The 16,070-nt window shown below is 39.6% G+C and overlaps 2 protein-coding genes across 2 annotated transcripts; both read right to left on the bottom strand.

Annotated features, from left to right (window-relative positions):
* Positions 1-475: 475 nt before the first annotated feature.
* Positions 476-7,228, bottom strand: ikbip (IKBKB interacting protein). Its single transcript, XM_079655672.1, is given in 8 exon segments — positions 476-1,471; positions 1,473-1,681; positions 1,684-1,879; positions 3,319-3,455; positions 3,505-3,541; positions 4,233-5,129; positions 5,893-6,010; positions 6,800-7,228. Coding segments are annotated over 8 exon segments (1,959 nt in total). The 5' UTR covers positions 7,006-7,228; the 3' UTR covers positions 476-1,312.
* Positions 7,229-7,750: 522 nt separating this feature from the next.
* arfgap3 (ADP-ribosylation factor GTPase activating protein 3) lies at positions 7,751-15,787 on the bottom strand. Its single transcript, XM_079654120.1, has 16 exons — positions 15,589-15,787; positions 14,653-14,771; positions 13,965-14,037; positions 13,728-13,859; positions 13,482-13,562; positions 13,287-13,383; positions 13,153-13,212; positions 13,021-13,067; positions 12,782-12,933; positions 12,538-12,669; positions 12,310-12,435; positions 11,913-12,062; positions 11,665-11,791; positions 11,399-11,486; positions 9,405-9,529; positions 7,751-9,318 (listed from the first exon to the last, which is right to left on the bottom strand). Exons 1-16 carry the CDS (start codon positions 15,655-15,657, stop codon positions 9,301-9,303), a joined length of 1,596 nt encoding a protein of 531 aa, XP_079510246.1. The 5' UTR covers positions 15,658-15,787; the 3' UTR covers positions 7,751-9,300.
* Between the last annotated feature and the right edge of the window lie 283 nt (positions 15,788-16,070).

Below are 16,070 nucleotides of genomic sequence, written 5' to 3' on the forward strand. Positions count from 1 at the left end.
ACACACACACACACACACACACACACACACACACACACACACACACACACACACACACACACACACACACACACACACACACACACACACACACACACACACACACACACACACACACACACACACACACACACACACACACAAACAATATCCTGTCACAGAGATCTGCTATTTTAAAGTAAAGTCAACACATATTGACCCTAAATAAGTCTATATTAAGAACGAGAGATGTTTTAACATATGGCTTAAACAAATGACAGATGAGCGAGGGTGATGACGTCAAAGCATCGTCCTATGTGCCGGGGCTGAGCCCCGGACAGCCCCGGCCCAATTTAACCCCTGCCTATAACCCAGTATTAGCAGGAGCCGTTTTCCTGTTGATTTCGTACTCTGCCAGCTGTAGCTTCATATTTAGTGTAAAACATGAGATTGGAGTGTAGTGTATTTACCAAAGATATTCCTGCAAGACACAGAATGACTTAAGAAATTACCTTATTTACTGTATGGCAAAATACTTACATTTTCATAAAACATTTGTTTCCTAAAAACACACCGCTAGAGGAACAGCCATTGAACCAAAGAAAATAAAATCAGTGTAAAATGTGGGAAAACAAAACAAACCAGTTAACCTCAACCGTTAAACCATTATGGCTGGAGGGAACCAACAAAGAAAACAAACACGTTTTACAACTCAAGAAATACTGTGAGACACGATGTTGCTGTTGTCATTCAAATGTCTAATGGGTTATTGTTACCAGCTCTGTTCCTTGGGTCAGGCTAAACAAAAAACATGGCTGCACTTTATTTATTAGGGCAAGAATACTTTGAAACAATCTTCCTGAGTAAATTATGTAAATCAGCATCATCTTTTAAATACTTTTTTTTTTAAATGTTAATGTTTGTTTTGATGGTCTTTGTCTTATTGAGTGACCTATGTTAACCTTTACTGCTATATTTTAAATGATTTACCGACACACGCTTGAAAGTCTTTTCTCATCCTCTCAATTGTATCTTTATTTGTTGATGTTTTCAGGCATTCACTTCCTATAATACCTTTATTTAAAATAGTTTTGAATATTATTGCTGGTTTGGGCTTATTTAATGCACTTTTTAGAAATGTGCTGAACATACAACAATCTTATCTTTTTTAAATTAGATCACAATTTCATAGACAATGTTTCATTTTTATTTAAGTTAGAATAAAAATGTGAATTTCAGTAAATGCTCAAACAGTAGTACAGTTGACCAGATGTAATTGCAGAGGACAAACCAAAAGGAGAAATCTTTGATCTTGATGATGTTGAAGTATAGCTCATGTTGGCCGGTGCATCGCTCCTATATCAGAGATATCAGCTATTTCACTGACCTGTTTAGCAGTAACACTTAAATCTTCCTCTACAGCAGTGAGGTTAGCCAGAGTCTGTCTCAGCTCAGCGACCTCCTGCTCTCTCTTCATCAGATCCTCGGCCAGCCCTTCCTATCCGCAGAGTCAGGTCTGACAGCTGAGGCTCAAACGCCCCCAAGTCTCTCTTGATAGAAGCTACTTTTGGTTTGAGGTCACTGGCAAAGGTCACTGTTCTTATCAGCCGAGCTCTGCCGCTCTCCAGCTCCCTCAGGCGCTCAGAGATCCGTGTATCAGCCGCGGTGAGTTCAGGGACTTGCTTGCGGAGCTGCTCGATGGCTTAGTGTTGCGTTCGGACGCGTCACGGAGATTTTGGACCCGGTCGATACTGTTGGCCAGCACGTCCCCGATGCGTATGACCATGCTGTGCTCCACCTGAGAGGTTTTGTCTTCCAGCTTCGTCACGTGGGTCAGCAGAGACTCCAGCTCCGAGCGCAGGCCCTGCATCCTGCGCACGTCCGTCCTCACCGACGCCACCTACAGGCCAAACACAGAACAGAGAGAAATACTTTTCAAACAGCAACAGGAACATTTTAAAGTGGTGGTCGAAGATAAGATCAAAAGAGGTGGGAGAAGAACTCAGATCTTGTACCTAGGTAGAAGTACCAGAGTGTAGGAATACTCTGTAAATGTATTAAAGTATAATCGTCAAAATATACTTAAAGTATCAAAAGTAAAAGTAGTCATATTGCAGATTGGACCATTTCAGAATAATATATATGATATGTTTTCTAAGGATTGATCATTAAAGTGTTCTCAAAGCTGGTAAAGGTGCAGCTAGTTTGAATGACTTTGTATACTGCAGGGTAGCTTGTGAATTTACTCCAGGTGGAACTAAAGTCTGATTTAACACTTGATTATATTTCACATCATTCATCCAGATCTGCAAAGTAACTAAAGATAGTGGGGTACAAGTAGAAAGTAGCAAAAAAAACGTAATACTCAAGTAAAGTAAAAATATCAAAAAATTGTACTTTGTTGTTTTACTTTCTAGCACTGAAGAGCAACCTTAAGGAGATTGCTGTGCCAGCGACTGCTTAAATTAATTAACATTAACAATAAAAACAGTAAAAAGTAGAGACACATCTATTTCGCAATGAGGGCCTATAGGCTCCTTGTCATGTCGCCGATATCTGGTTTTCTTATGTCTGTTTGTTTTAATCTGTGTCTATGTTGTTATCAGTGACGTATTGTCTTATCTTTTTAAATGCTTTTGTGATGTGCTGCAACCCATTTTCCCTCGGGGACAAATAAACGAATACTATACTATACATAAATAGAATAGCAATAAAAGAAAGATACATCTTGTTAAAACGTATTCCAACCTTTTACTAGTTTACTTGCCATGTGAACCCGGAATTGTTGAGTACCACCAAGTTTTATGTTAGAAATGTATAGTAAGGGTCCCCAGCACATAGAAAGTGCCGGATGCTAACTTGCATATGTTGGGCAATTTGCAAAATTGGCATAAGTTGAATTTATTAGCATTAATACATTTTGAGTCCCCTAAAACTTAAAAATTGAGCAAAGATTCATGAAAATCAGTACAAATAAGGCCACTTTCTGGTTAAAACTGACATTTTTGATCTTGAAAATGTAAGAAATCAATTCAACATCCTCAATTACCTCGAAAACCATTCAAAAATTGTCCAAATCGGCAAAGCCATTTTTATAACTATTGTCTGCAAATGCTAATTAATGCAACTTATGCTAATTTTGCACATTTCCCAACATACGCAAGTTAGCATCGGGCAGTTTCTCTGTGCCTAACCCTCTGACCCTATACATTTCTATCATAACATTTTCGGGTGCTCAACATTTCTGTGTTCACAATATGACCCTAAGACCTGGCAAACAGAATATACAAGGAACAGTAACATACAGTATGTGTTTGCCTTCAACAGGAGCTGACCTACCTTGTTGACAAAGTCCTTGGCGATGGCGGAGGTGCGCTCCTCGATCTGTCCCACAGCGTCTCTCAGCGACGACAGGCTGCCCTGGAGCTGAGCCCGTTTCTCGTTCAGCCCCCGAGGACCACTCCTGCAGCCGGCTCACGTCCTGCTGCAGACCCTCCAGCTGGGGCCCCAGAGCCCCCCTCTGACCCTCGAGACCCTGCAGCATCAGCTGGACGCTCTCACACTGAAACAGGAAAGACAGCACATAGATTCAAGGACACGACAGCTGCATGTGTGTGTTAGCTATTTAAAACACTAATGCAAAAGTGCATCGTTTCAGATTTATGAAAAACACAGTTAAGAATGTAGTGCCAAGATTAAAAAGGAGGGAAAAGACACATTTGTACAAATAAGACAATTTCAATAAAAAAGGTGATTTTATTAAATATGTTCTATAAGGAAATCATTGCCATACATTCAAATGTGAAAACTAAACATGGAAAGAAGAGCAATCCTGCATTTTTAAAAGCTAGAAGTACAAAACAATTAACTAATTGATTAATAATTTGACATAATTTAAACTATAATGTCGTTTTATCTAGAAACACTGGAGCAGATATTGTCATACAACTTGGCATAGTAATGGGTCATGTTGTATACGAATGCTATAGAAACCAAAATGTGGAAGTCCACATTGAACAAATATTAAAATAAATATTATTGATTGTGCTATTGTTTAATACAGTGCATGTATACCAGAGTTCATGTTCAAATCAGGGAACTTTTATGCAAAAGCATTTTTGTAACATGAAACTGAGGTGTACATTTGAAAAACAATAATACTGAACTAATACTGAACAGTTTTACAGCAAATAGTAACACATGGTAGGTGGGTCTGTCTTTTTCGAGTGGGCTCAAAAACAATGACATCATTCAGTGAGCTCATCAGGAAGAAGTGGAGTTTCCTCATCATCGTATGTTTCCCACTCTTCCTCCTCCTCCTCTCTCCATCCTTCTTCCTCCAGAGTGTCTTCCTCCTTCAGGCTGCCGACTGTAGTTCCCCTCAGCACCATGGTGAGTTCATGGACTGCCTCTTTAACCACGGACAACTCGTTCTTCATCTTCAGGATGCTGTTTTGAGCCTGCAGGGTGTCCAGCTCCTGTCTGATCTCCAGGATTTCGCCGAGTGCTTTCAGCATGCTGTCCTCAGTCCCAAACACCTGTAGCGTCACCTCCTCCAGGCGCTTCTCCGCCCCGCTCAGGTCCCCCGCCAGCCTCAGGATGGAGCGCACCGCCTCCTCCACCTGGGGCAGGTGCTGCTCACACTCCTTGGCCCGGGGGATGTGCTCCTGCAGCTGGGTGTCGAGCTCGGCCTCCCTCTTGGTCAGGCTGCTGATTTTCTCCTCCAGGTGGTGGATCTGCTTGGTGTTCCAGTCCAGATGTTCCTGCGATCGCTTGGTGTCGTCCCCCTCTGTGCGCTCCATAGCTCGGGCGTTCCTCTTGGTGCTGTCCTCGAGCTCCTCCAGTTTCTCCGCCAGCGACCGGGCCTGCCGCTCGGCCTCGTTGACCCGCTCCGTGGCTCCGGCATGAGCTTCCCGGGACTCTGACTTGAGGGCGGTCAGGTCAGAGGCGATGGCGGCCAGACGCACCTGCCACGTCTCCGTCACGTTCAGGAAGTGGCCGCTCACCGTCTGCAGGTCACGGGAGGCAGAGTTCTCGTCGTTCTGCATCACCGTGACAGCAGCATGGAGGGTGGAGATGTCCTGCTGGAGACGTGTTGCCAAGGAGACGGTGGAGAGCGCTTCCTGCAGGTCGTCCTCAGAGGCGGCAAGCTGCAGCCGCAACACAAAACAGGAGGGCTGTTTCTGTGGGAGCTCTATGGACCTCAGTATTCATACATGACAGATACAGCAGGAAACAAAACGCATGCATACTCAAAGGCACTGTGTAGGGGGACTGTAAAAGGGAAAGTGGTGAAAGAGTACTAGGGCTAATTGGCAATTTTATTATGAATTCATCATTTGGTAATCATATAAAATGTCAGAAAATACCCATCCCAGTTTCTCACAGTCTAAGCTAATATCTTGTTTTGTCAGTCAAAAACTCAAAGATATTTTGTTTAATATGTTAATACGGAGGAAAGCAGAGAATCTTCACATTTGAGAGGCTGAACAGAACACTTTTTTATTTGCATGAATATATTGCTTTCACGATTAATATATGTTTTATCGTTTATTTATCTATGCACGTAGTTTTATTTTGTATTGATTATCCAGGTTTTGAAATACAGATACGAATATGCATGTCTCCGACTCAAAACTAGTGGGATTTCTTTTTCTTGAAAAGCAACATATTTCCTATCCCAAATACACAAAATCCCCAAAAATTGCAACAGAAGAAATGAATGCCATTATGTACATGTAATGCTTTAAACACCACAAATGTAATTATATTCTCTTATTAAATCTCACATATATCTCAAAACCTGGCCATGTAACATCAAAATGGTGTGTATGGGAATCCTTTTTTGTAACCCTTTAAAAGTTCTATCCCTCAAGGCAGCTCTCATAATGTTCCACTATAAATCAAACGTACCTTTTCAGAAACCTTTAAGACTTCCTCCTCCATGTCGAACAGACTCGAAGTCTTTCCTTGCAAAGATTTGTACTTTTCTTCAATAGCAGAAAACCTGTCATTCTGTTGCAGTACCATCCTATAACAGAGAAACACACAGACACATTAGTAAAGAAATACACTCCTTACAAACAGAGGTGGGAGAAGTACTCGGACCTTGTACTTAAGTAAAAGTAGGAGTATCAAAGTGTAAGAATACTCTGTTACAAGTACAATTCCAGCAATCCAAATGTTACTTAAGTAAAAGTAAAAAGTTAATAGCATAAAAATATACTTGAAGTACCAAAAGGAAAAGTAGACATTATGCAGATTTCAGTATAATGTATATGACATGTTTTTTATTGTAATTATTGATTTATTACAAGGCAAGGCAAGTTTATTTATATAGCACTTTTCAACACAAGGCAATTCAAAGTGCTTTACAAAAAATGAAAGACATTAAGAAAATGTTATTTGAAATCAGTCATTAAAAAAAAAGTTAATAAACATTAAAAGAAAAAATACATGGATAAAAGTTACAGTGCAGTCTAAGATATGAATAGTTCAATTAAAAGCAGCGACAAAAAGAAAAGTCTTCAGACTGGATTTACAGTGTTATCAAAGCTGGTAAACGTTAATTTGCTGCAGGGTATATTGTAAATAGAACTCCAGGTGTAACTAGACAACATTTGCAAAGTAAATAAAGCTATTAAATAAATGTAGTGGAGTGAAAGTACAATATTTATTTTACCTTCTGAATTGTAGTGGGGTAGAAGTACAGTGTGGCAAGAAATTGATATACTGAAGAACAGTACAATAACCTAAAGATTGTACTACACATTACTTGAGTAAATGTACTTAGTTACTTTACTAATGTATGTATACTCACCAGCTGAGAGCCCCGCACGCTGCCAGCGACAACAAGCACATTAAACTCCTAACATCCAAACTGGAGGAGGTTTTGTTCGCTCCTGCGTTGTTTCCAGCTTCAGTCTTCACTTTCTGCGTTTCATCTTTCCCATTAGTAGCCGAAGTTTCTGGAACTGGGTCGCTTTGTTTCTGAGACTTCTTCCTCTGTTTTAACTCCGCAGGCATCTTAGCACACTGGCACTCAGTGGGTAACTTTCACAGTGAAGGAATTCAACAGTCAAAATAAAAGTCTTAAAAGCTATTCGTTGAGTTGCAAATTAAAATAAAACACTTCTTTTACAGGTAGGAACATAATGTAGGATACTACAGGTTTGTTAAATGTATAATTAACGGTGATAAATTAAAAACGTCACCGCTAACAATCCTTTTGCTTTACCCTGCTCCTTGATAAAAAGGATGCCTTCAGGTTCTCCTATTAAGATCGTATTTATCCTAAATTAGCAGAATTGCTAGACTAAAACCAGGTAAAATGTAAGAATTAGTTATTGTAATGTTAATTTATCTTTAACATTTATATTTAACACAATGATTTTGAATAGAAAATAAAATTACAATTTGCTTTTGCCAATGTCTTTAATCATTAAACTGAGTTCCAATTTTAACGTTCATAGTTCCGACCGTGCAGGAAGCACAGTGAACGCCTCAGCCAGCCACGTAAGCGACTGCCAGCATTTGTCCTGATGTGGCCTGCTTTATGATGTCTAAACTGGAAACTCTACAAATAACTACTAACCTATTAATTAAATAGTCTGCAGACAGAAAATTGATCAAGCAAAAATAAATATCAGACATGTGTATGGTATGATTGTAAATGTATAATAGTTTTTACACTGTTTGTGAGACAATGTGATGGACACTTTTTTCTTCTAATTTCTACCAAACAAAGATTAATCAATCAAACACAGAGAAACAGGTTTTAAGGCTTCGGCACAAGCCATTTATTTGGCATGTTTCAATAAATCCTACTTACATTTTGAGTGTCAAAATATGTCAAAACATGATTATCTGTAGCGTCCTATAAATGGAAAGTCAAAGCCCTATACAGCGTGGTTTGTAGCACTACTATACAGTTTTATAGAACAATGTTTTTTCATTATTAATAAGTGGGTCTCAGGATGTGTCAGCGGGTCCTTAACGGTCATGCAATTTTACTATTCCTGACATTTAACAATATTCAACAGCAAAAGACAGAAAGGAATATTACAAAGATCAACCAAACTAAAGTCTCACATGGACGCAATTTCAACTTATAAGCAAGGATTCAATTGTAGAACAGTACATTCAAGCACAAGCTGCCACATGCAGTCTCTAACAAACAAGGTGCAAACAAGGTAACCAGATGACTCCAAAATATTGGAGTATGAGCGTGTGTTGTGAGGATCTTTGGACTAAGGCTTACAGTGATGGAGTAAACAAATATTTGGTCACTGAAGGATCTAAAACTTTCTCTTATAGTGTTTCATACTTAACAACTCAATTCAAACTCCTGAGAAGCATTAACAGTACAGAGATCAGTAATATGATAATCCAGTTCCAGATAAAGCACTTATCCCTAAATCAGAAAAGCAAGAGCCATAGTATTTCATATCAGAGCCATGAATAAATGCTTCTCTAGCGCCTCAAAATCCAAAGTCAGACTACAGCGTAGATGTAGTGCTATGTTTGCCAAATTACCAACTTGGTAACGAACCTGGCAGTATGTTACAGCAACAAAAAGATGAAGGATTTAAAAAGGGATGCCTAACGTTGCTGTACATTGGAGCTACAAAAAAGCATAAGGGGATATACAGCCTTCAAGAGTGTCTTCTTAGATGTGTGCCATGAAATGTTTATTGAAACCAAATGGGGGCAGCATAGACAGTCATAGCAGCGGTGTAAACACAATACCAAGAAAAAGCAGAAACAAATTAAAACCAAAGGGCCTGTCTGTGGAGGAGCACACATAAGAGCACTTTGAGGACGGAAAAGGACACTTTCAAAATTGTGGGAAAGTGCAAAAATGCACAATACATGTGTTGATGTTAACCAATTAAAAAAACCAAAAGAAAACTGAATTGTCCTCACTACTAAGCTTTCTTTTTTTTTCAACCAGTCAAATAAAGGAATCAAAAATCCATACTTCAAAACACCATAAACCCTCTGCTACATATAATACTTCTAAATATTTAAACCCCAATACCTCAAACGGTGCATTAACCCCAAACTAAATATTCTTCATAACTCAACATTACACAGAGATCTTTCTTCAAGGGAACACAATTCCACTCAAAAAAGATTGTGCTTGATCCCCTCGATCCTCATAATTGTATATACATTATCTCGTAAAAAACTAGATATAGATGTATAGAGGGTTTTTTCGGGGGGTTGATTTCGATACCATCAAGGGGGCACATGTTTTCCCAGGATGAGTGACCACAGGAAACGTATTTCATCAAGAACTCCAAGGAGACGCGCCGTGGCTCAAGAACTGTAGTGATCCTGGAAAACAAATAAGATCAATGATTAGAACTTGAATTAATGCTCGTCATAAGAGAAGGTTATATAGACCTGATCCAATGGCCGACCTGAATGGAGCTAACGACGCCGCTGGCCATGACGGAGAGTTTTCCTGCGACTGAGCGCACTCCCAGTTTGAGCTGCGACATGTCGGGAGCGTTGGGCAGAACGTTGGTCATGCGGTAGGAACTCGCTGCAAGCACAAAACAAAGGGCGAGGGAAGCAGAGAGACATGTGAGAACATATTTGTTTTAAATTGGAACACCCAAGTGATGTACAATAAGAGAATTTGTGAAATTCACCAATTGTGTCTTGTACAAAAAACAGTGTGCATCCCTACAAAGTTAAGAACACGTTTCACATAAGAACAGTTTGTCTTTAATATGTGAATGAGACAACTAAAATGGAAATAAATAAATACTCTGTACATATTATCATCATAATCTTGGATATGTACATTTTTAGGAATTCATTTGGATATTTTGGTTACTTGTAAATGTCAGTAGTTCTATTCTATTTCTCACTGATGGAGGCTTAAGGCTCTTTAGCAGCTTGCTGTAAGTCATAGTGTAACATCAGTTTCCCATCAATTCCCCAATTCATGATCCGCTTTGATAAAGCAAGATGTTTACATCACATCATTCTCTCATTATTTCTACCTTAGTACACACAGCACAGCTCTAATGACACATGATTGCTTGTAAGCACATTGAGCACCAGGAAAAACACTTAAAAAATGTAATGTATTATTATTATTATTGTCTTCAATTTACTACTGTGAAATAGGGGTGCAACAACTAATCGACTTAATCGATTAAAATCGATTACCAAATTAGTTGGCAACTAATTCAGTCGTCGATTCGTTGGTGACGTCATCACATGTGTTCTACACCCCGTTAAGCTCCAACGTTATCGCTCTTTTTATCGGTACAGGAGACATTTAAAAACATATGTCATATGTATTATTGCTACATAAACATTATATCGCAGTCTTAGTGTCGCCAACTCAGTTTCTAATATGCAATATGACTACAAAATGCGTCTATAATGTATTTTCGATCTTCCCAATTCAGACAAGAGATCTCTCCCCCGCCTGCATGCGAGGGGGCGGGGCAGTTTACACACACACGCAGGAGATGGCGAAGAGAACGCGCTCCGAGGTGTGGTTAAACTTTAGCCGTCTCGATGTGGACAATGCTCGTTCCAAAAGTGCAATAAAAGTTTATCATATAAGGGCGGTAAAACGAGCAATTTGTCTAAACATTTAGCAAAAGTGCACCACATTCAGACGGAGGAATGCACCGGGTTCGACTGTCTTTCTAGTAGCTCTGTAACCCCATCCACGAGTAAGGTTTCCACGTCAGGTGTTATGTATGCTAGCAGCAACACACAGAGTTAACTCAGTTATAAAAACATATGTTAATGATTAGAGGTAACTGAGTTATTTTGTTAAAGTTTCAGCTATTCTGTTTACAGTTCTGTCATCACATTATTTAATATGATTTGTTAAAACATTGTTGTTTCTTTTGATGTGAAATATTATGCATTTAATTAAAATAAAAAGCAATGTTAGTTTTGTTCACAATTTGTTGAGTTAGTTTACCTTATTCCTTGTCAAAAGAACCGTTAATACTATCGTTGAAAGGACCGGATCGATAAGCAGTATTGATATAAGTAGTAGTACAGTTAAAACCTTAACGATCTGAATAATCGATTAATCGTCTCATTAATCGATAGATTAATCGATTATCAAATTAGTCGTTTGTTGCAGCCCTACTGTGAAACAGTTTTGATGAATAAAACATACCAACCAAATAAGCAGAAAAAGGCAGCCTTATTAAATGAATGATCATGTTTCAGAAGTGGCATTCATCAAGTTAAAGGTTGCAATTTACGACATTTGAGCAGTTAAAAATGTATACAAGTCTGACATATAACACTACAAAAATTAGGAAGATAATTCAAAAATGCTCTTGCATGAGGCTACATGCGTCTAAGTTTAAATAATAATTAGATATTGAATAGTTTTTGAAAGGGCAGTGATGGAGCTGTCGTCTCTTACCAGCTTGTTTCTTTGGATCATCAAAAAGGTCTGCTGAGCTTATAGAGGCACTGCCAGCATATCTCTCCAGTCGAGTTTTGGCCTCGTACTAAAGAACAGAAAGCAAATTCAAACAGTTTATAGTAAAGTGGAATGCACGATCACTTTCAGCACGGGTCTAATTCACGATTAGATGTGTCAGTCTACGATAGATATTTAAAAAAGCATGCAAGACAACTCTAATCATTCATAATGAATTCACAAGTTCTACATTTTCCAGTTTGTACCTCGTTGTTATCTTGTTTTCCAAAGTACATGTCGGAGGAGATGGCTTTCACCTCAATGCCAAACTTTTTCTGAGCTTCTCCGGAGTCTGACACCGGCATTGCTTCTGGTTTCCTTCTGGACGTTGGCCTGATAACAAGCAATGATTACAATTGAAAACAATCGTGATATAATAACCACCAGCTCTACATTCTGGAAGCATAAAGGTTAGATCCGGACGATGTAAAGCAACAACAACACACTGTCCTACCTGTCGTTCAGCGATGTAATGGCGGAGGTCAGTAAGAAGTCCGGCTCTGGTTTCTTGCTCTCCTTCATCCAGCCTCCTCCGTCACCTTTATCATTCCAACCCGAGGAGTAATTATCTGAGGTCTCCGTCTCCTCAAACCGAGACATAACCCTGAAGAATGAAGAGAAGGATGTCAGGTGAGAAAACACTGTGGAGGATGGAGGAGTAATGTCATTGATGAACAGCTGCAGTCAAGGCAGATTTCAAGTTCACATTCAAAATCTTTGCTACCAGGAACATATTTAGATGGAGTTAAGACCAAGTAGGGTATGGGAACTCGCATGAACTTACAATATATTAACAAATAACAAATGAATACATGCATGTAACAGTTAGAAATGAAGACTATAAGGCTGACCTAGAGCTGAAGGACCCTCCGTCCTCCTCTTCCTCAGTGAAGCGTCGTCCTTTGGAGGTCTTGGTCCCCTGGGGACTCTCCTGCTGGATGATGTGCATGTCCGAGGTCACAGAGTGAGACACTGCACTGCAAAGACACAATGAGGGCAAGAAACAAGTAAAGATATGCTTCTAATCTTTAAATCAGCCCACATTAGAAGTTATGTCTTCATCATCATCATCATCATACTTCCTCATGCCCATCCCCATGCCCAGCCTCTCTGCTTGCTCTTTCTTATTCCCCTCCAATCCCTTAAACATCTTCTCCTCCATTTTCCTCTGCTGCTCCAGATCTTTACAGGCCAGTCGCAGCGATGGAACGCTGAGAAGGAAGAAGGCAGGTTAAGGAAAAGTAGTACAGCAGCAAAAAAAGAATAACACAAAATATACATGTATGACCACGGAAGGGGAGAAAAATAAGTAAAGAGACGCACATGGATTCCTCGGGTTGATAGTTCTTCTTGGCAGCACCGGTGCCCTCGTCTTTCTCCCTCAGTTTGTCTGCAGCTTGAGCTTTCTTCTCCAGGTCTGAGAAACTCTTACTGCTCACCTTCTGAGCGCCCAGACCACCCTTCTTAGAGGCCAGCTAGAAGTAGACATATTAGAAACCACAATATGACACACACTTAGGATAATGTTAAGTGTCTAAACAGAGCTATATCTGAGTACTTACTGATTTCTTGGCAGCAGTTGGCTTCTTCTTGAGAAGAGAGGAAGGCTCTGGGGCGATCAAAGCAGAGTAAAGTTACATCTCATGCAAAAACTAAGTCTTGAAGTTGAATAGACCTGAAGAATACAAACCAACCTTGATTTTGTTTTGGAGAAACACTCAGCATATCGACGCTAGGACCTTCATCTAGATGACCTGAATGAATGAAATTGTAATAAGCCACATGAATGGGATTGATATCAATACAATTAGTGTTTTTTTTTTTATACCATCATCGTCTTTCTCCTTTTCCCGGCTTAAAGGCTTCTCTGGTGGTGTGGAGAGGCTGAGATTCATTTTGGGCGTGTTCATAATATCAGCAGGACCCTGGGCAATAAACAGACGCACGCGGTTAAATGACCTCACTCTGCGTAGGTTGACATCAAGCAGGTACGTTTGGATATATTAAGAGTCAACTCCCCTACCTGTGAGTGCAGACTGAAGAAATCCACCTGCTTGTCTTCTGGTGCTGTTGGGGAGAGAGGAGCCTGACTGTCCAGCCACAACTGTAAAAGAAGGAGAGCGGTTAATCTGATACAGCCATTTAGAGATATACTATACAAAGAGTAACTACTAGCAAAGGTGTGTTTTATCAACCACCAATTCTGGCTTCCTTTGACTCTGTGGAGCAACCTGCATGAGTTGGATGTTTTAAACCAGTTCTGCATTACCTCTGTGCCGTGTCTTCTGGTGGCTTGTGTGGCTAAAGTCTTCATCTTCTCCCTGTACTGCTGAGCGGCTCGGCTGTTGTACTTGGTGTTGGCGGCGCTGGTTGTGCAACCATGTTGACTGAAAAAGGAAATCTGAACCGATACAGGAAACACGACAGGAAGAATTATGTTTACTTACATGTGTCTTAAGCAATACTGCGATTAAAATGTGTTGATATGCTGCGTTCAGGTACTGACCGCAGTGGCATTGCCTCCCACTTGCATACATCTTAGCTGAAACCACGACCAATTGAAATCCAGCTCAGTGGACCTGTGAAACACAGCAATGACAGGATTTGAACAAACTGTGCAACGAATAGTTAGGCAGAACATAAGAAAAACTTTGAATGTGGTTAAAAGTATTTACTCATGCAAAAATGTGATTTGTCTGTAATTTGCCTTTTGTTACTTTTGCGTTCACTGCTAATGCTGTATGTAGAATACCATTATTGTTTATTGTATGCATTTGTTTGTAGTACAGTATGATTTCCCCCATTGTTGATTGAATTCCATTGTTCATCTTTGTAAATCTGAATACAAATCTGAATATCCTTATTGTCATCATACATAGGTATATTGACATTTCGTTGGCATCTGTTACTGCAGTAATAAGAATAGACACAAATGAATAAAAGCAGTGATAAAAGCAGAGGCAGAAGCAATGACAATACACCGCAAAAATTAACTCAAAAGTCAACGTACATATTTACAGACAATAACATGTAAACATACAAAACTAAAAACATGTGAATATATCTGTGTGTTCATAAAGATATGCTAAAGAGAAATCAATCCCTTGTCTAGTTTTGTATTGTGATGAATAAAAGTTAAATTCATGTTTTAGTATTTTGTTTTGAAACTACATCATGAATAAGTCCCGACATACCTGATGAAGCTCAGGTGAACCCCCAGAGACCTGTGAGTCCCAGAGCAGTCTATACACAGGAACACACCGTAGGTGATGCTGGCCCAACTGGGGTTTTTAGCTGAGCAGTCAAAGCAAACCTAGGAGAGCACAGGAGAAAATGTATCTCATTAAACAGATTTTGATTTAAAGGTCATGTTTCAACCCCCACCTTATTCAAATACATACGATCAAAGTCAATAAAAGAGAAAACGTGGAAGCAAACAAAGTGAAGGGTGTTGGTAGGCACAAGGTCTAAAGTGCATGGTGCTGCCGAATCAAACAGCTGTTGGCATAGGCAATGTAATTAACTTCCACTGGAAAAATAAACACACTTCCATTTGGGTATGATTCAGGATGTATGCACACATGTCCCATATTTCCTAAGTGGCCTTAAGGGAGCTTTAAAAAGTGAAGCCAGAACAAACACAGCTAGCTACATGTCAACTGTCAAAATATAGCCTAGCTTAGCTAGGTCTAAAGTGCATGGTGATGCCGAATCAAACAGCTGTTGGCATAGGCAATGTAATTAACTTCCACTGGAAAAATAAACACACTTCCATTTGGGTATGATCCAGGATGTATGCACACATATCCCATATTTCCTAAGTGGCCTTAAGGGAGCTTTAAAAAGTGAAGCCAGAACAAACACAGCTAGCTACATGTCAACTGTCAAAATATAGCCTAGCTTAGCTGTCAACCACTTAGCTAATGCTACGTCTGCTAACACGTTGTCTGACAGGTTGTTCTCCCACCAGGACACAATTCAACAAGAAACCAAAATTTCCAACACGATAAGTATCAGCTTGTTGGTAAATTAAGATGTGACATTAAAGCTAGCGTTGGCGTTTCTCAAAGTGCGACGTGTCAGTTCAACTTCCTTGTTAGATTAAACCGTCCGCTGTTTAAAACTCTCACCTTGTTGGTAGGAATGGAGCGAAGTCGCTTGAAAATAGCTGCGATATCCTGCCTGCTGGGCTCTGCCATTGTTCTGTCTGTCTCTATTAATATGTCGGTTAATTAATGTCGGTTGGATAGAGAAGTAGCAGAAAAAACAGCGCTGTGTTTTTCCTCAATAACAGAATACGACACGTCTATAGGAGAACACCGTGGCCGCGCTCTGGTTGGATAAAAACGCCCCGTGGTTATGTTATTGTACCAAGGGCTTCTGGGTAATGCAGTTTACTTTGACATCTGAAGCTCCAGTTGTGTTTGAGTAAGTATTTTACATCCTTTACTCATGTCGAAATTAATGTAACTTTATTTCAGTAATATAATTTATATTTATATGGACTATATACACTTACCCTTCTGCGTCAGAGTAAATCTATTCATATACAATATTTGTTTTCATTGTTGAGCTCAAGGAAATCTTATTCATTATTGCCAAGATGTGTAAT

The sequence above is a fragment of the Notothenia rossii genome (genome assembly GCF_949606895.1).
Source record: "Notothenia rossii genome assembly, chromosome: 10".
Taxonomy (NCBI): domain Eukaryota; kingdom Metazoa; phylum Chordata; class Actinopteri; order Perciformes; family Nototheniidae; genus Notothenia; species Notothenia rossii.

What these genes read in the sequence shown, in the direction of transcription:
- arfgap3 (XM_079654120.1), bottom strand. Translation starts at nt 15,657, where the DNA reads ATGGCAGAGCCCAGCAGGCAGGATATCGCAGCTATTTTCAAGCGACTT. An exon ending in TCTTCAGTCTGCACTCACAG is followed by an intron (nt 13,384 to 13,481) that starts GTAGGGGAGTTG and finishes TTTATTGCCCAG; the next exon opens with GGTCCTGCTGATATTATGAA. An exon ending in CAACTGCTGCCAAGAAATCA is followed by an intron (nt 12,934 to 13,020) that starts GTAAGTACTCAG and finishes GTCTACTTCTAG; the next exon opens with CTGGCCTCTAAGAAGGGTGG.